General features: G+C 36.4%; 1 protein-coding gene across 3 annotated transcripts in view; it reads right to left on the bottom strand.

The window, feature by feature from the left end:
• The window catches only part of LOC144966034 (uncharacterized), a 47,364-nt gene that overhangs the window by 12,146 nt on the left and 17,008 nt on the right, over positions 1–18,210 (bottom strand). Inside the window, exons 3-6 of one of the 3 annotated variants that reach the window (XM_078902025.1) lie at positions 14,724–14,883; positions 13,941–14,333; positions 9,674–9,991; positions 1,094–1,359 (exon numbers count right to left, since the gene is read on the bottom strand). In XM_078902025.1, coding sequence (XP_078758151.1) covers positions 1,094–1,359; positions 9,674–9,991; positions 13,941–14,333; positions 14,724–14,883 — 1,137 coding nt within the window. Of the gene's footprint in view, positions 1–1,093; positions 1,360–3,709; positions 3,838–9,673; positions 9,992–13,940; positions 14,334–14,723; positions 14,884–18,210 lie in introns of those variants that run through there. The other 2 variants (XM_078902026.1, XM_078902027.1) reach the window with 2 other exon arrangements.

Raw genomic sequence — 18,210 nt, 5'->3', positions numbered from 1 at the left:
CCATTCCTTTCTCGAACTAATAATTACCTTGAACATGGTTTCCTTGACCTAATTTCACGAAGCCCGCGAAAAAAAAAAAAGATTAGTGGTTGTTTTTTATGCGACTGGTGATTTCGGTCATAGATGATTTACTGTGAAACTGGCAGTTTTATCAAGACACACATACACTCACATACTTCATCACCGTTTTGCATCACCAACACCTTTCTGTTGATTCTTATCACTTCGCTATTTGTTTTAATTTCAATGCAACGCGCCACGATTTCCCCCCCACCAACCCCTTTTAACCCTTGATCCTCAACCGCTGTATAAACGTAACACACCATTCCGACCCCAATACCAAGGTGGTGGTTTTAATGTAACACACCTTTTCAGAGTCACACGCGCGTCAGCTGTAAAAACGTAACACAGACCCGACCTTGATTCAGTAAAAGTTCCATTGTGTTCTTTATGAAATAAAAGCAGAAGTTTGATTGGTTGATACTATTAGTTTCATCCAATCAGCAAACAGTTTATTTAAGCTGTTTGGGTTGAGTATGAAGCTAGTTATTGACGTATGAAATGATGCAATCAAACCCAAGTGACGCTATATCTTAGCTACGTCATTCAAACTTGCTAGGCAAGTACTGGGAACCGGTCGTTATTTCCGGTTGACCCCAATGCGGTAGAAGGGTTAACATGTCATGTTATACTGTTATCTCCCTCAACATACAAATACAACATAAAGCAAATAAAAAATAAAATTCCCTTTATTCATCCTCAAGTGGAGGAACGCTGTGAATATCAGAACTAGGTAGCTTTTGGGTATGAAGCAAAGGCCATACCGCTGAGTACATTGCCTCCCCCCCCCCCCCCCCCCCCCCCCCCCCCACCTCTCCATCAAGCCGTTTTGGCAAGGCACGGTTTCCACGAACTACGGTTTCTTCGAACTTTTTTACATGTTATGAGGAGTTCGAGGAAACCGTGCTGGAGAGTATATCAAAATATCAAGTTTTTTTTATTATTACAAATGGCACTGCCTGATAAAAATACATGGCCTGAAAATGAAGTTAATGACTTGTTGTAACAGCCAGTGTAATTAAGCATAACTCACCCTTGAATGTGAGAGTTCGTTGAAGAAGTAATTAATTTCAAAATGTCCGGAAGGGTTTGGAAATCCGCAAAGATTAGTAGCTCTTCTCTTTATTTCCATGAAACCATCAGGCATATCTCCAGTGATTTCTCTTTGAATTTTTCTGCAGAATGGACACTTGTTCAAACGTACTTTGCAATCTGTACAAACAGACTTATGGCAACAGGTATAACTGGCAAACTCTGATTTAGTTACAGCACAGATTTCACAAGCTTTAAGGGATGGACCTGTAAACATACAAATTCATGTAAAACACTATTAATTATTATAAAATATATGTCTGAGCTTTACCACTGAGTCCTAGAACTTATAAAATGGACAGTAAGGCTATTCCATGATTTTTCAAAACTCATATGTTCACTTTCATCAAACAAAAGTAAATATTTGGGCTATATTTCCCAAATAACTCTTCGACATTGTGCCAGCTATTTGGGCAATGTGAATTTTTCGACCAGTGGAAGAGTGGCTTTGACCAGTTCAGTTTTTGGATTATTTAACTCACTCAACCCTAACACCGACTATATCAGTTGTTTGTTCGGGTTACTTTTACCCAATGCCTATTTATTACATTTTTCTGAGACAAATTATAGACGTAGTATCACAGCTAATGTTTTTAGTTTTTGCATGTTAATGGTAGTTGAATAAAACTATCTATGTACATGCTCATTTTTAATACAATTTTTTTCCAATTTTGAAAAGGACTAAATTTCTAGGATTAAGTGAGGTAACATAAAGAACCATAAAATTGGGTCACTCAAGTTAAAGCCACAGAGCAACAGCTGATCACGGAATTACAAGTTTGCCATTACAGCGTAATTTCTATTCAGCCGCGACTCAGCCACATAATTTCATATTCTATTAATTGATTTATCTGATTCTAAAGACTGGAGTACAAGATCCGTTGGGAGTTTAAATCGTTATCTAAATAAGCATTTGCAATCAGCTGACATTGGATGATTAATAAAATTATATTAAGAATAATAGCAACAACTAAAACAAAGACGACAATAATAATAATAATAAAATAATAATAACAATAATAATAATAATAATAATAATAATAATAATAATAATAATAATAATAATAATAATAATAATAATAAAATAATAATAATAATAATAATAATAATAATAATAATAATAAATAATAATAATAATAATAATAATAATAATAATAATAATAATAATAATAATAATAATAATAATAATAATAATAATAATAATAATCATTATAGTAAAGAGACATGAACATTTTGTAAGACTAAAGTAATACAGTACACCTCAGACTCAACGGACCGGTTCAGTCAATTTTAATTGTTTGTTTGGAAGCATGGGTCATTGGTGCCAAGTATAAAAGGCCCACCAAGGGAAAAAACCAACGTCAAATTAATTCTCATGATTGTCTATACATTATCCTTTACTTTTGCCACCCACTATCCCACTATCCAAGACTTGGTGGCTTTGTCTCTTTGAGAAATTTAAGAGCATGTAACAAAATTAATGACCAAGGAAAGTTAAATATTTAGAAAGCAACATTGTCTTTTGAAATCAATGGTTGAAGCTAATAAACTTTAGTCTTAACCACCTTTAATATACAATGTGTATGTTTGTGCGTATGTGTGTGGATGTGTGTGTGTGTGTGTGAGAGAGAGAGAGAGAGAGAGAGAGAGAGAGAGAGAGAGAGAGAGAGAGAGAGAGAGAGAGAGAGAGAGAGAGAGAGAATATAATATACTTATTTTCCCTCCAATATGTCTTTCCTCCCCAGAAGGCCTAACTAACACTATTTAAAAGCTTAGTCATAAGAGTAAACAGACTCAAGGAAAGAGATCTAACTAAGCCGTGACCTTGTCAGCGTGGAACTTTGAAGGTTGTCTCGATCTCTGTGTCAGCGTTGGGCCCACGCACTAGCCTGTGATTATCATTGGCCTAGAGTTTGTACTACAATGATCTCAAGGTATATTTAAACCGATCCTGATCACGAAGATGGAAATAACGTTCTAGCAACTGTAATTTATTTATTTATAAGCATAGCTGTCCATTCCATGAAGGTGATCATAAGTCAATCAACTCAAAATGAATGATTCAAGTGTTGAATAAAATTTGAATTTAAATTCTATTATCTTAATAGACAATACATTTTTTGACTTAGAGAACTCCACAGAGCTTTTTATTAGGGTCCAAAGAGATATTTTATGCATTTGATATCTTATACATTTTGTTCACTTATCGTAGAATTTTTTCCCAATGTTAAGAATGGAAAATGAGAGCAAAAATTGATTGTACTCAAAATAATGAGAATTACAATAATCTTTCTCTATTTTATGAGTACAAGTAAAATAGTGCTTCACTTGCTATACGAGTGTTTCAATTCAGGTGTCGAGTTGAATATTAGATATAAAAGGACCGTGTAAGCAACAAAAATGTATTTGAAAGAGCAGGGATGAGGACAATGAGTGGATACGTCCATAGAAAGAGATGGAAATACAACTGCCATGCTAAGAAAAGAATCAGATAATGCCTTTGTGACAGCATTGACGTGGGCTCCAGAGGGAAAAAAAAGAAAATTTGAAAGACCCAAAACTACCTGGTGGTGTACTGTTGAAAGAGAGAGAAATGCTGCAGGTTGGACATCTTGAGGCCAGGCCAAGAACACAGCCATTAACAGGGTAGAATGGAAACAGCAGATCAAGGCCAATATGTTCAACCTGGCACGAAGAAGAGAGGAAAGGTAAGGTAATATGTTTGTTATGGTGATATGTCAAATGTATACAGGGCTCTTTGCTCACAATCTCTCATTGTACTCATGTGTAAAATGAGTATCTGGCCGCTAATAGCCTCATCTCTGTAAGAAAAAAACTGTAATATCGCCTAACAGCGTCATGTCTCATCCTACATGGGAGGCATGGCTGGGTTATATTGAAACCAGGGTATTGGGTGTGGGCACCAGTCGTCAGAAGCTGTTGCTGTTTCTCGGTTGCCACTTCTCCCACATCCTCTTCCTGTTCCCAACTGTTTTTCTGTATTATGCATCCTGGCCAACGTGTACAAAGAGTATACTCTGGAAACCTTGACTCTGCCCCACCCCTATTACATGGCAGGATGTGGCCTGCGATATATTTCTATCATTCTTTGTTTCTTGTCAGCTGACAGGCCTTATGTACTTCATATTTCAACTCGACGTCTCAGTCGATTGACAATTTTTTGTGGGTATCCAGCAATTCCGGTTTACTGGAATAGAGGGTGGGTCTGAGTGAGATTAGTTTGTGTGAGAAAAGAAAAAAATCGGAGTGTCTATTCGTCCTTCAGGTCGTATTCTTAAAAAGTGTCTAGCCGACCTTCAGTGCTTATGCAAATGAGATAGGCGTGAAATATGCACAAGGCAATTGACGGAAAGGCCGTTGTTTATATTTGTCACCATATTTTTATATGTATTAAATTCAAGATTATTGCCCTCCCATAAATCGCATTGTTATTACAGAGACCTATATATGTCACTGCTTCCGTGTTTTTTTGTGTGCACCCATGTTATCTATGTAATTAACTGTAATTACAAAATCGGAGTGTTCAGTCCTTCACTTCTTCACTTTTTTAACGACTGTTGAAACGTAAGCATCGTTATGAGCATGAGTAGAAAAAAAAAGCATATTATTCTCTCTTTCTCTCTCTTTCTTTCTGTCATATTTTCCCCCTTTTATCTCTAATTTCTTCTCTCCCTCCATCAGTCTCTTCCTTTGTATTTTCCTCTCTTTATCTCGTTATCATCCTCTTTCATTTCTTAACACTCTCTCTTTCTCCCTCTCTCTTTATCTCTCTTTATCTCTCTCTCTCTCTCTCTCTCTCTCTCTCTCTCTCTCTCTCTCTCTCTCTCTCTCTCTCACTCTGTCTTTCTTCCCCCTTGTATTTCTCTTACTCTCACATACTCTCTCTCTCTCTCTCTCTCTCTCTCTCTCTCTCTCTCTCTCTCTCTCTCTCTCTCTCTCTCTCTCTCTCTTCTAATTTCTTCCTCTTTTGTTTTCTTAAAAACCTTTCTTTCTCTTTATCTATCTCTCAATTTAATTCTCCCCCCCCCCCTCCCTCTTTCTTTCTTGAGTTCTGTCACATTTCTTTTCTCCTTGTCTCTCATTCTTCTTCCTATCTCATACCTTTCCCTATAAATCTAATGTTCCCTATGTCGGGTTGTCTCTCGCTCCTTTTCTGTCTATTCCTCTATTTCGTCGTCTTCTCTCTCTCTCTCTCTCTCTCTCTCTCTCTCTCTCTCTCTCTCTCTCTCTCTCTCTCTCTCTCTCTCTCTCTCTCTCTCTTTCTTTCTTTCTATGTTGAAAAAATTGAGCTTTTGTATAGCGCAATAGCCACTAAATGTGCTCAAAGCGCTTTATCTAGGGTCCCTGACCAACAGCAACAACATGTAGAACGAAACATGACACCTGTTGGGCGATTTTTATTTTTTTTTTTTTCCGACAACGCTGTCAACCTGTCAACTCATTTTACACCTGAGTACGGTGAGAAGTGAGTAAAGTGCCTTTTTCCACTGACTCAACTATGCACCGAGCGAGGGTCGAACTCAGAACCTTCCGATCCAAAAGCAAGTGTCATGAATATCTCTATCCATCTATCTCTTTCAGTCTTCCTCTCTCATTTTCTCTACCTCCATATACATATTTTACACTCTCTCTCTCTCTCTCTCTCTCTTTCTAATATATATATATATATTCTTTCATTTTTCCTTTAGGACAATTCTCTAATTTTCTCTCTCACTCCTGTCTTTTCCTTTGCATTTTCATCTCTTTATCTCTCTTTCCTCTTTTCTTTCATTCCGTCACCCTCTCTTTGCCACCACCCCCCCCCCCCCCCCCCCCGCCTCTCTCTATCTCTTCATCGTTCCATCTTCGCCTTTCCCCCCACTCAATCTCTTTTCTTTATTTTTCTTCACGCTCTCTCTCTCTCTCTCTCTCTCTCTCTCTCTCTCTCTCTCTCTCTCTCTCTCTCTCTCTCTCTCTCTTCTTCCCCCCTCCCCCTTTGTTCTCCAATTTCCTGTCTCACCCCTGTCTTTTCCTTCTCTTTATCTAGCTATTCTCCTCTTTTATTCTGGCACCCTCTCTCTCTCTCTCTCTCTGACTCTGCCTCTCTCTCTCTCTCTCTCTGACTCTGCCTCTCTCTCTCTCTCTGTCTATCTTTCTCTATGTCTGAGTGGTCTCAAACGCGTTTCATCTGAGATCTGGTATCAAATACTTCTCTCCTTTCACCGTCTCTGACCCATTATTGTTTTTAAAAAAGGAAAAGAAAAGAAAAATTAACAAAAGGGGACGACACAGAAACACCGCACCCCGCGACTGCAACATCATAAATTATAACCAATCCCTCTCACTCAACCACCACCCCCTTTAAAAAACACACACTTCCTGGCCGCCTGTATAACTTAGAGTTGCCAACCACTGAAGAATTAAAATATATTCGGTAGACCTAAAAAGTTTTCGTAGTGAGCTTGCTATGGCAATTATGGTAATGATTAGAGATCTTGAGGCGGTGGTGGTGGTGGGAATCATGGAGGTAGAGAGAGAGAGAGAGAGAGAGAGAAGAAGAAGAAGAAGAAGAAGAAGAAGAAGAAGAAGAAGAAGAAGAAGAAGAAGAAGAAAAAGAAGAAGAAGAAAAAGAAGAAGAAGAAGAAGAAGAAGAAGAAGAAGAAGAAGAAGAAAAAGACCCCCAAAGAGAGGAATAGACAGAGAAGGAGCTAGAGACAACCCGACAGAGGAAACAAAGAAAGTGTGAAATAAGGAAGAAGAATGTGCCGCTATGTGGTCTTGTGATATGACACTCGCTTTCAGATCGAATTGGAAAATCCTGGGTTCGAGCCTCAGTTGGCGCATAGTTGAGTCCACTCTTACCGTACTCAGGTTTAAAATAAGTACCAGGCCGTTAACTGCGTTGTTCTGTCTAACAAAATGTAATATCGCCTAACATACATCATGTAGGATGTTAAGTGTTGCTGTTGGCCTGTGACACCCTGTAAAGCGCTTTGAGACTTTGAGCGGATATTGCGCTATATAGAAACTCTCGTTAGTATTTGTGACAGTGATAGCAGTGATGTTATTCTTGTTTCGACGATGATGAAATGATGGTAGTGGTGATGTCACTGATCAAGAAGCTTAAGTGATAAAGTTGATGGCAATGGTGAGGCTATTGTGTGCGCGTATGGTATTGGTATTTAAAATGATTGTTTTCTAGAGTGGTGGTGGCTGAGATGATAGTTATGATTTTGCTAGTGATGGCAAGAATTGATATGACCATGGTAATGGTAGGTATGATGCTGTGGTGGTCATATTGATTGTGGTGCTGATGATACTTGTGATATTGTGCAAATGATGGTGGTAGCGATTCTGATGGTAATGATTATGTTGTAAAAGTGCTTGTGGTAGTAATTATTGTCTGTGACGGTGATGGTTTAAAAATTGATGTGGATCGACGTGCAATTATTTTCAGGTCTGATAACCATTTCCTTATGGGCTCATTCTTGTAATGGAAATCTTTAAAAAATGACACAAAATACATTATACAACAATGTTAAACTAGGCCCATAAGTTGGTTCGGATGTCAGACCTGCGTGTTTGTGGATGCTTTGTTACAATGCAGCACAAATCCCTTTCGAAATGGTATTCTTTTTTCCACTATAACACAATAAATCGAATGCTTGGCAGGTCTGTATCACTGCGTACATAGACACATTTTCGTTGTAGTAATATCTATTGAAATACCACCTTGAGTGGTGATAAGCCAAATTACACATCTGGAATACAACATTTGCATACAAAGTTGTTTGAGTACAGAATTTTTGAGAAAAATATTGGATTTATTTTTCTTGTAACCATTGTTTAAAATATATCAATCTTATCATTATTATGTGTATATTTCCATATTTTTATTTTTAAATTTAAACTAAAGTTAGGAATTTGTTTTTGGCAAGTAATCGTAACTTTATCAGACTTATTAGACTTAGACCCTTACCCAGATCAAAACAACAACCCCAACACCCCTGACAACATTACCCCTTGTTCTGAGTTTAAGAACATAGGCAAGTTATTGTTCTTAGGCTGAACTGGGCTTTTATGTTCTGTATCATTCTATTTCACCCAGTTTCAACCCGTAGACATTTTAAATCCCAGCCCGTTGACATTCTAACTTCTCGTCAGGGCAAAAGTGGATACCAAATACTTAATAGTATTAGCTCACACAAACGAAGTACTGAAAATATTGAGGACTTGGTATTAGTGTCCTTTATTAATCTTTAATATATTGACATCGTCTATGGAGATACGTTTAAATGTAAAGTTGTGCTTTCGGCTTTGGAATTAATTTGCGTGTTGTAAAGCCACCAAATTCCATTCCGTCTATACAATTACCTCGTTTACTGCCAATTTGATAACGCATTGAATTCGCCATGAATTAAATATGGCTCGATAAAATATATCATTATGTTATACAGCTAGTCTACTCAAGACAGTATAACTTATAACAACATTTTCTGAAGTTAAAGGACTGGTATCGACATCATTCAAACATTTTGGCTAAATTCAAGCCATCATTGATGGCACTCACTGAATTATCAAGATTATAACATTTTTTTAGAAAACTGCTTCTTAAGAGATACAGAACTTTGATGTTTTTTGCGCTGCTTATACTATTATGACTAAAATAATATTTTTGACAAATTTAATACTAATCATTTAAAACAAATAGTTACTGAGTGCTTACCCACTATTATAGATTGAAAAAAATGTAAAAAAGGCAAAACACACATAGACACACACACACACACACACACACACTCACACCCAAATCAAACAAATAAACAAACAAAAGCCGGAAAAATGCCAACAACAAAAAAACAAACTTAAAAAAAACACACAAAAAAAGAACAACCCCCCCCTCCCCCCCCAAAAAAATAAAAATAAAAACCAAAACAAAGAAAACCTGCCGAATCTTCCTCTGTGCCTAACCAACCCAAACTCTCAATCAGGTATTTGAATGGGATACTTACCAATAGGAGAACACGAAAATTGTTCCTTATAAGAAATCAATCACCATTCTGGAATAAAAATCATATCCCAGAAGAAGAAAAAACAAAAAAACACGAAATTAACACATACACAAACACACACACACCTCAAACACACATACACACTCAACTGATTATTTGACTCACAGAGGAGGTGGGGTTTGTCAAACATTTAAGACGATACGGATATATCATGTAATTACGTGGAATCGAATCCAGCTCAGTAAAAACAAAAACGGAATATTGCCCAGCTTTAGTGTGAAGGACGAATAGTGCAAGCAACACTATTTGTCCTTACGTACGGCAACGACGGTTGATGCTATTCGACCTTAAGGACGAATAGGGCTACCCAAAAAAAATAGTGAATTTCTCTCTGTTAACTTAATGAAAGGTTTTCTTTGAGTCTGAGCTCATTAGAGTCGAGGTGTATTGTATGACTCAATAGAAATTTTCTGTGAACTGCAATTTTGTATTTACAAGAATATACATACTGTTTTTTCTAGAGTTGGGATTTGAAATTTGTAATTCCTCTTCAGGCAGCCTTGGATAAGATCCATCACCTGTCTGGTGTGCGTTTGAATGTGATTCACTCCTTGTCTGATTTGTACTTGGACGTGATCTACCCTCTGTATGGTTTACACTTTGAGGTGATTTTATCCCTGTTTCATATGAACTTGGAAAAGATTCTCTACCTGTCCGGTATGAACTTGATGATTCACTCTCTGTCGGGTATACCCCTGGAGGTGATCTACTTTTGGGCTGTTGTACTTTTGCCCTTGCTCCTTCTCCTTTTGAGCGTAGATCTACACCTGACAAAGAAAAGAAACACCAGATTAATCAAACTGAGTCAACTAGATACCCTAGATCAAGATGGAATTATGCTGTGGATGGGGCCACTTTTGTTTTCGATTTTCCCCCAGGGAAATGTTCAGTACGTAACATATAAAGAAAGAAACCTTTAAGAAAAGTGGGTGGCTCAGAAAAATATCAATACCATTCGTTATGATCTATAGTATTATATGCCATTGTTTATCGCAGTCACAACAATGATTTTTTCTTTTGACCTAATGCATGAGTATGCCTTACGCTTTAACCCAATATGAGTCTAACTTGACAAGTTTTCAAAGGGGAGGCTGCTACAACTGGCTGGCTCAAACACTCTGTTGCTTAAGAAATTAAGGAGCAGGCACCTGTGAAGTGTAAGATAAAGAACTGAACAAGTGTGTATGAAAGGTGCCAGACAAAGCGACAGAATATAGGCATTAAAATTGTCCCAACTATTGGGAGCCTCTGTGGTGTAATGGTAGCATGTCTGGCTGGTAATCAGAAGATCTGATGTTCGATCCCTAGTCAAGGTCAACTGATTTTTTGGGATGGTATTTTTCTTGCTTGCTTTTTCTGGCACCTTTCATACACATTTGTTCAGGTTTTTTTTATTGCTTAAGAAAGGAAATGGACATTGAGAACTGGTTGAAAATATTGTCAACCAACAACTTGGATCTGAATATGATTGATCTTTTCACTGCTGTAAAATCTTATTTCGACATTAAAATAATGAACAATTAAGAGGATAAGAACTACCTATCACTTGAGTTGATTATGGTAGTGACTGTATCAGTAAAAACATCATGGATTATTCTCATAGAAGAGAACTAAGGACTAAGTCCGTAACAATAGTAAAATATTTTTAAAATTCACTTCTTAACTGGGCTTACCAAGCAAGTCCCAGGCTAAATCCATGCCCATTTTTTAGGCCTAGTTTTAGTCACTTGTGAGGATTGGACTTATCATTTAGTCTCCAGACTCATCATCATCATCATTGCGTTTTTCACCCTGGGTCAGGGTATAGGACACAAAGTTTCCATCCCTCTCTATCTTGAATTAACTTTATTTATCTCGTTCCGTCTCTTACCAGTTCTCTGTATATCAGTTTCTTTCCTTCATAAATTCTGTCATTGCAGAAACTGGTCAAATTTTGAACAACCAACTGAGGTTGTATTGTATTGAACGCTGAAGAAAAATATGCAAAAAGCAATCTGCAATAGCTCTTAGCATGATCTAGATGCCTGTAGATGTTGTTTGTAAACAGCAGAATGACATCTTCTATGCCACATCCTGGTTTGTAAGCAAATTGATGACTATCACTCAATGGCATAAACGGGTTCCTACTTTTAATAAGAAAAAGTTTTTCTAAAGATTTCATGACTATTGAAGTCAGTGCAACAGGTCTGAGATCGTTCATTGATTAAAATTTTTATTTCTTTTGGAAAAGGAATAATTTTTGAAGTTTTCCAAATTGCAGGGATCAAAAAACTTTGGAGGGACATGTTTAAAATATGTGTATAAATGGGGCAAAGCTGATGGGCACATTCTTTTAATAATTTTCCTTGCAACCCATCCGGCCCAGCAGCCTTTCTCTCATTTAGTTTCGAAAATATAAATCTCATTTCTTCTTCACTGATCTCAATGGTCATTTCATCTTCCCAAGCCCTGTCTCATTTACGTTTTACATTTTCAATATCAAATTTGTTTGCTGTGTCGAAGCGTGAATAAAATTTGTTTAAAGTTTCAATTTCAATGTCTTCTGGTGTAATCGTGGGCTTCGGATTATAGTTGACAGCAGTTTTAAGACCTTGCCACTTGTCATTTATACCCCCAGAAGAAAAGCATTTTTCAGTTTTGTTTTCGTACTTATATCTACAGCTAGATATTGCTCTCTTTTTGTTTTGTTTTAAGGTTTTTTTGTTTCCACGACTGGTAAAGAGAGTTTTCTTCTGGTTTAATAGAAGCATTCGATCTTTTGTTATCCAAGGCTTGTTATTAGGATAATATCTTATTTATTTTTTACAACACATCAGCTGTTCATAAAATTTTTAATACTCACACAGTCATTCAGCTCATCCACACTATCACATGATTCGATAAAAACATTCCAGTCAATGCATTCAAAACAACCACAAAAATCTTCACACACACTTCCGTTCCAGATCTGTACACTTTTCTTTTCTGGTTTTACACGTTTAAAAACAGAGCGGTAGGTTGGGGAGTAGCAAGAGCATGCAGTGGTCAGATAAACCTAGTGGGGCATGGGTGAACATTTATAACTATCTTTAACATTACACAGGAATAAATCCAATGTTTTTGTGTCCCTTGTATCACAGTCCACATATTGATAAAGTCCCGGGAGAGTGAAAACATTACAGTGGTTAAAATCACCTGTGACCATCAATACGACGTCTGTTGAATGTCCTGTATTTCTTTCCTCAAAATATTTTTGCTGTGTTGTTGTCTCATGATGGTGGAATGTAGACGTTAATGATGATGACATGAGTATGTTCACGGGGTAGACAATATGTTCATGAAGTTATGGTAAGACATTCAATATGATCGTCACAGTACACTTTCTTTATCTGACAGTTATTGGGGTGGGGACCATTTGTTGTTAATGTATGTGCACACCCCACCCCTGTTCGTTTATTAACATTCGACCGATCTCCTCAAAATAGTGAATACTGTTCAATTTCAAAACATGACGATGGTATGTGGGGGGAGAGCCAAGTCTCTGTTAAAGCCATTATGGAGGCTTGACGATAGTCACTATTAAAACGACACAGTGAAAACAGTTCATCAATTTTATTCTTTAATGATCGTACATAACCTGTCACTACACAGGGTAAAAATGGACGAAGAGGCCGTCTGTTGAATTTTGTCTTTATTCCTCCTCTTCTTCCCCTCTTCCTTACTTTAATATACGATGTGTCAACAATGGGTGTGTCACACAGGTTGGAGGGATCGGAGAGTCTCTGGAGTATTTGTTATCGATAGGCTATGGGCAGCAAAATCACAGGCGAAAACACAATTTACGGTTATAAATATGCTAATAAGTATAAAATTCATGAACAATAGATATTTCACATCCATTTTGAATAAAAATTAGGCGTAAATTCTGGCGATTAAATGATAAATGAATAAAAACATGTGTCTGTTGTCGCCGGAAGCCAGCGCCAAAAATATATAACCTTTCCCTCATTGCTGATCAGCTTACAAAGCTACAATGCAGTGAGAGAGAGTGGAGGGGTGAGAGGAGAAGACAATGCTAATAAGTATTTTGGGCAATGATTTCTTTTACTTTCTTTCTATAGTTTTAGGCAATTCTTTTGTAAAGAAAACTTGAATTGATAATAAAACTGTACATTTATAAAGTGTTTAACATTGGGAAAACAAAGGAAAACCCCAATATGCTTCTCAACTCTCAACTATTGTGGTGACCACAACAAGGCTGCTACAAACCTTGTGCATGATTGGTACTAAGTTTGATTGCCATATCTTGTGTGACTGCTCCCTGTCCTCTCTCTCTCAGCCAGGCGGAGGGTGTCATGTCAATTGGATCCTGAGGTTGGCACTGACCCCATGACTTTTTAATTCTGTTTTCATTGGCACTTCTCCATACCATATTGTTCTCATCATTATTAATACAAGTGTCCGCTCCACACTGTTTCAGAGCTACTCTATGTGTGTCCTATTTGTTTATATGTTAACATGTCTTGTATCATACAAAGGAGAGCGGATAGCTTAATCTTGCTCGCTCATGGTAGAGAGTTCACTGGGTTTGTCAGCCAGCCTCGTTGTGATCCCCACAGTTGGTGAGAGTTGAGAGGCGCATGATTGGTATTAAGTTTGATAGCCATATTTTAGTGTGGCTGGATAGCTCAGTAAGTTGTGCAACCACTCGCAACATTTCTAGTATCTTATACTCACTTTCTGACTGAACCACATTTGCATAAGATGGTGCAGAGGTCCTTTTCAGATTGGAGGCATTAGTTTCTATATGACTGGATGATGGTCTATTTCTGGCTTGACTTTCTGTTGTCCCGCCACTTGGAAATTTGCATCCAACATCAGATTTTGTGGCTTTGTCTCTTTGACCTTGGAAAAACTTTCTTAGTTTTACACGGTCCAAGTCCAAGTCACGTGTTTCCAAAGGACAATCCCAAAAGCCATCAAACTGCTCCCTTATGGCATTCACCATGTTATCATCAATGTCCACAAAAAGGACCTCTTTCAAATTATCTGTGCTTCTCAACTTTTCGAAGTGCTGCACTCCTTTCATATAACTCTCAACACAAATGTCTTTGGGCACTCCGAAGATAGCTGTGGAACAAAATTTACAAAGCAATTGGTATCATACTATTTATTTTCATTTCATAGTCACGGACATCTTATTAACATTTCCATAAATTCACATTACATATTAAACAAGAATTCAATTGAGTTTCAATTAAGAAAATAGTAAAACCCAAAATACCCCTTGAAAAAAAAAAAGGAATGAGTAAAACCCAATCACAATGCAAAATGTGCTTAAAATGATCTAAAAATTAAATGAGTTCACAGTTTTCCAAATATCCAACATCACAAAAGGTTACTTTATTTAGCTTGAACCACGGGTATGCTCACAGCTTTAGTAAATGAAATAAATTTAAAAGTAACAAATCATGTGTTTGATGACTCGGTTGGACAAAAACCTGAATATAGATCACATACCAGCACTGATTGAAGGAAAAGCAATAGAGTGATATCCTTTCCTTTCCGCATAGTACAGACACAAGAGAATTGTCATCCTAAGGTCATGTGTGCAATCAAGAACAGAATCATCATCATTACGATTATAATCTTTCCATTTTGGTCCAACTGCATGAAAGACCTACATAAAAAAAGGAAAGAAAGAAAAATAAAATACAGAGGTGGACGAATATATCGACACTGTCAGGACTGCAGTAAAATGTTGATACATGTGTCATGTATTCTTTTGATATTTATTTGTTTCATGACAACATTTCACTCATTTACGTATTAAACGTTGTATGATTGTTCGTATTAATGAATGGTATGTACTTCAAACTTTAACGTTTAGAGTTCTGCTTCAAATCCTCGGAAAAATCGTTCGTATCAATGTTTTTGTCTCAAGGAAATCGAAATGGCGGCGGCCTTATTTACTTCCGACACAAAAGTGCACCACTAATTTTATCTTATTTCGCGATTTGTTGATTGAAGACCTATCCTTCGCTTAATATTATATAAAGCGTTGTATGATGATTTAGAATTACAAAGAGGCATCATAAATAATAAATCATCCTGTTGATGAAGTAGAAAGAATTCATGGAAAAGCAATAGAAAGGAAAGCATTCTCAATTACCAACAATAAAAAAACATATTTTATACCATGAATTTGATCTTTTGCCATCTGGGAGAAGTTTATGTCAGATTAAATGTGGAACTAACAAGTATAAATCAACGTTCGTTCCATCAGCAATAAAAATTTTGAATATTTCATATGGTACAGCAAAACCAAGGATTGATGCGTTGACTGATTGACTGATTAATTTGTTTAATGTTAGGCTAGATGAAGTGACCAATTGATAATGATGATAATATTTGGTGTTGAATTGCCAAGAATGTAACGAATTGAAAATGAAATGAAAATGTTAATGTTGTGTATGTCGCATGCGTGAAAGAAAGAGAGGAGAAGAGGAGAGAGAGAGAGAGAGAGAGAGAGAGAGAGAGAGAGAGAGAGAGAGAGAGAGAGAGAGAGAGAGAGAGAGAGAGAGAGAGAGAGAGAATGGGTAGGAGTGAAGTGTCTGTTCAATGTTATAGTTATCATATAACGTTATGACAAGTGTAACTAAATGACAAATTGCCATATTTATGGACAATAAAGATCTATTATTATTATTATGTCAAATATCAGTCATTCCAAAAATTGAAAGGGAAACAAATAGAAAATGCGAGATAACAACAAGGGAAGTCAATCTGGTTGATTTGGTGGCCCTGAAAAGGGCTGATTTATATTTATATATATATATATATATTAGATTGTCATAATAGTTGAAACATTTTGGTAGAATTTGGAATAAATTGCCTTTAGAAATAAGAGAATCAACAGTCCTAGAGACATTCAAAAAGTAACTGAAACCTCATCTTTTTCGGTCATGTTTCGGTGAGCAGCTACTCTGACTCTGATGAATTATAATGACTTATTACTATTTTTTATTTTTTTTAAATTGTGACTGTGTGTGTGTGTGTGTGTGTGTGTGTGTGTGTATGTTTGTGTGAGTGTGGAATCATGCTGTGCATGGGTGTAATGATATTTTTGATATAATATGTACATGTCATTGTAATGCGGCCAGAGCCTGCATTATATAGTGGGAAAAGCTGTGCTTAACAAATATGAACTATTATTATTATTAGGTAAAAGTGTGTGTGTGTGTGTGTGTTTGAGTGTGCATGCAAGGGAAGAGAGAGAGAGAGAGAGAATGGGATGAATTAATGAGATCATATATAAATCAAGAATAAGGTAGGGGGACGGGTGGAGGTGTTGACCCCCTACCCACCTTATTAAGAGAGAGAGAGAGAGAGAGAGAGAGAGAGAGAGAGAGAGAGAGAGAGAGAGAGAGAGAGAGAGAGAGAGAGAGAGAGAGAGAGAGAGAGTGGGAGAACGGGAGAGGAAGGTTGTGTTTCAAAGTTATATTTAAAATAAATGAAAGAGATAAAATTTACTCTATAAACTTTCTCTATTTTGATTTCATTTTAGAATATTTTTTACCTATTAAACTGTTAAACTGTTAGGTCAACCTAGTTTTGTATTTTTTAAAAAAATTCTTTTATCCCTCTCCTTTATTTTAAATATAACTTTGAAATGCATCCTTCATTCTCCCACTGTCTCTCGATCTCTCTCTCTCTCTCTCTCTCTCTCTCTCTCTCTCTCTCTCTCTCTCTCTCTCTCTCTCTCTCTCTCTCACTCTCTCTTCCCTTGCACGACATACACATTTACACACACACACACATACTCACACATATATACACACACATATTTTTTGCCTAGTGGTAGTAGTAGTAGTAGCAGTAGTGGTAGTAGTAGTAGTGGTAGTGGTGGTGGTGGTAGTAGTAGTCGTAGCAGCAATAATATTACTCTTGCTATAAGAATATTTCATGATTATATAAATCTTATGTAAACAAATCTCATTGAACAGTGTAAAAAATCATTATCGTCATGTCGTATCTTATGTTGATTCATAAAATGTGAATTATTTGAGTTGTACCAAGGACTTTTTTTTTGGAAACGTGATGGTGATGGTGGTAGTGATAATGGTAATGGTGATAGTAGAGATGGTGGTGGTAGTAATGATGATGGTAATATTATTATTGCTATTATTGTTAGTGTTATTATTATTATTATCATTGTTATTATTATTGTCATTTTTATTATTATTATTATCATCATCATCATCATCATCATCATCATCATCATTATTATTATTATTATTATTATTATTATTATTATTATTATTATTGTACGTATTGGTGGTATTACGATTGTTGTATTTTTTATTGTTATTAGTCGTATCAGTTTATTTTTTCGTTCCATTTACCATTTTTTTCCACTTTCACGTATGTTGTCATCAAATTGTGTGATTTATTGGTGAAAGCCTAAGAATGAATAAACTTTGAACTTTTTTTTTGAACCTATAATGTTTCAACTATTATGACAATCTAATATATATATATATATATATATATATATATATATATATATATATATATATATATATATATATATATATATATATATATATATATATATATAATATATATATATACTTCGTTTTTACTTGAAAATGGTCAAAGGCCGAAATGTCGTTTGTTTTGTGTTGTTCCCTTATATATGAGTCACATTTACTCCCTTTGTCTTTCTCTCCATCTTATTGGCTCATTTAGGCACCTCTAGTTTTTGGTTAAATGAAGTCAAGTAAGGGAGCATCCTCAGGATGTTGTTGTGCTAAGAAGAGGGGGGTTTTGATAGCTGTTACAACAGCATGGCCAGAACTGGTCCGGATAGTATAGTATCTTCCATCTGACCCCTCATGAGTAATTCTATATTGGTATCGCATATAAGAGAAATTGAGAGAGAGAGAGAGAGAGAGAGAGAGAGAGAGAGAGAGAGAGAGAGAGAGAGAGAGAGAGAGAGAGAGAG

Source organism: Berghia stephanieae, chromosome 2, assembly GCF_034508935.2.
Source record: "Berghia stephanieae isolate SIO BIC M18660-M18661 chromosome 2, UCSD_Bste_1.3, whole genome shotgun sequence".
NCBI lineage: Eukaryota > Metazoa > Mollusca > Gastropoda > Nudibranchia > Aeolidiidae > Berghia > Berghia stephanieae.
This window is presented reverse-complemented; position numbering and strand designations above follow the sequence as displayed.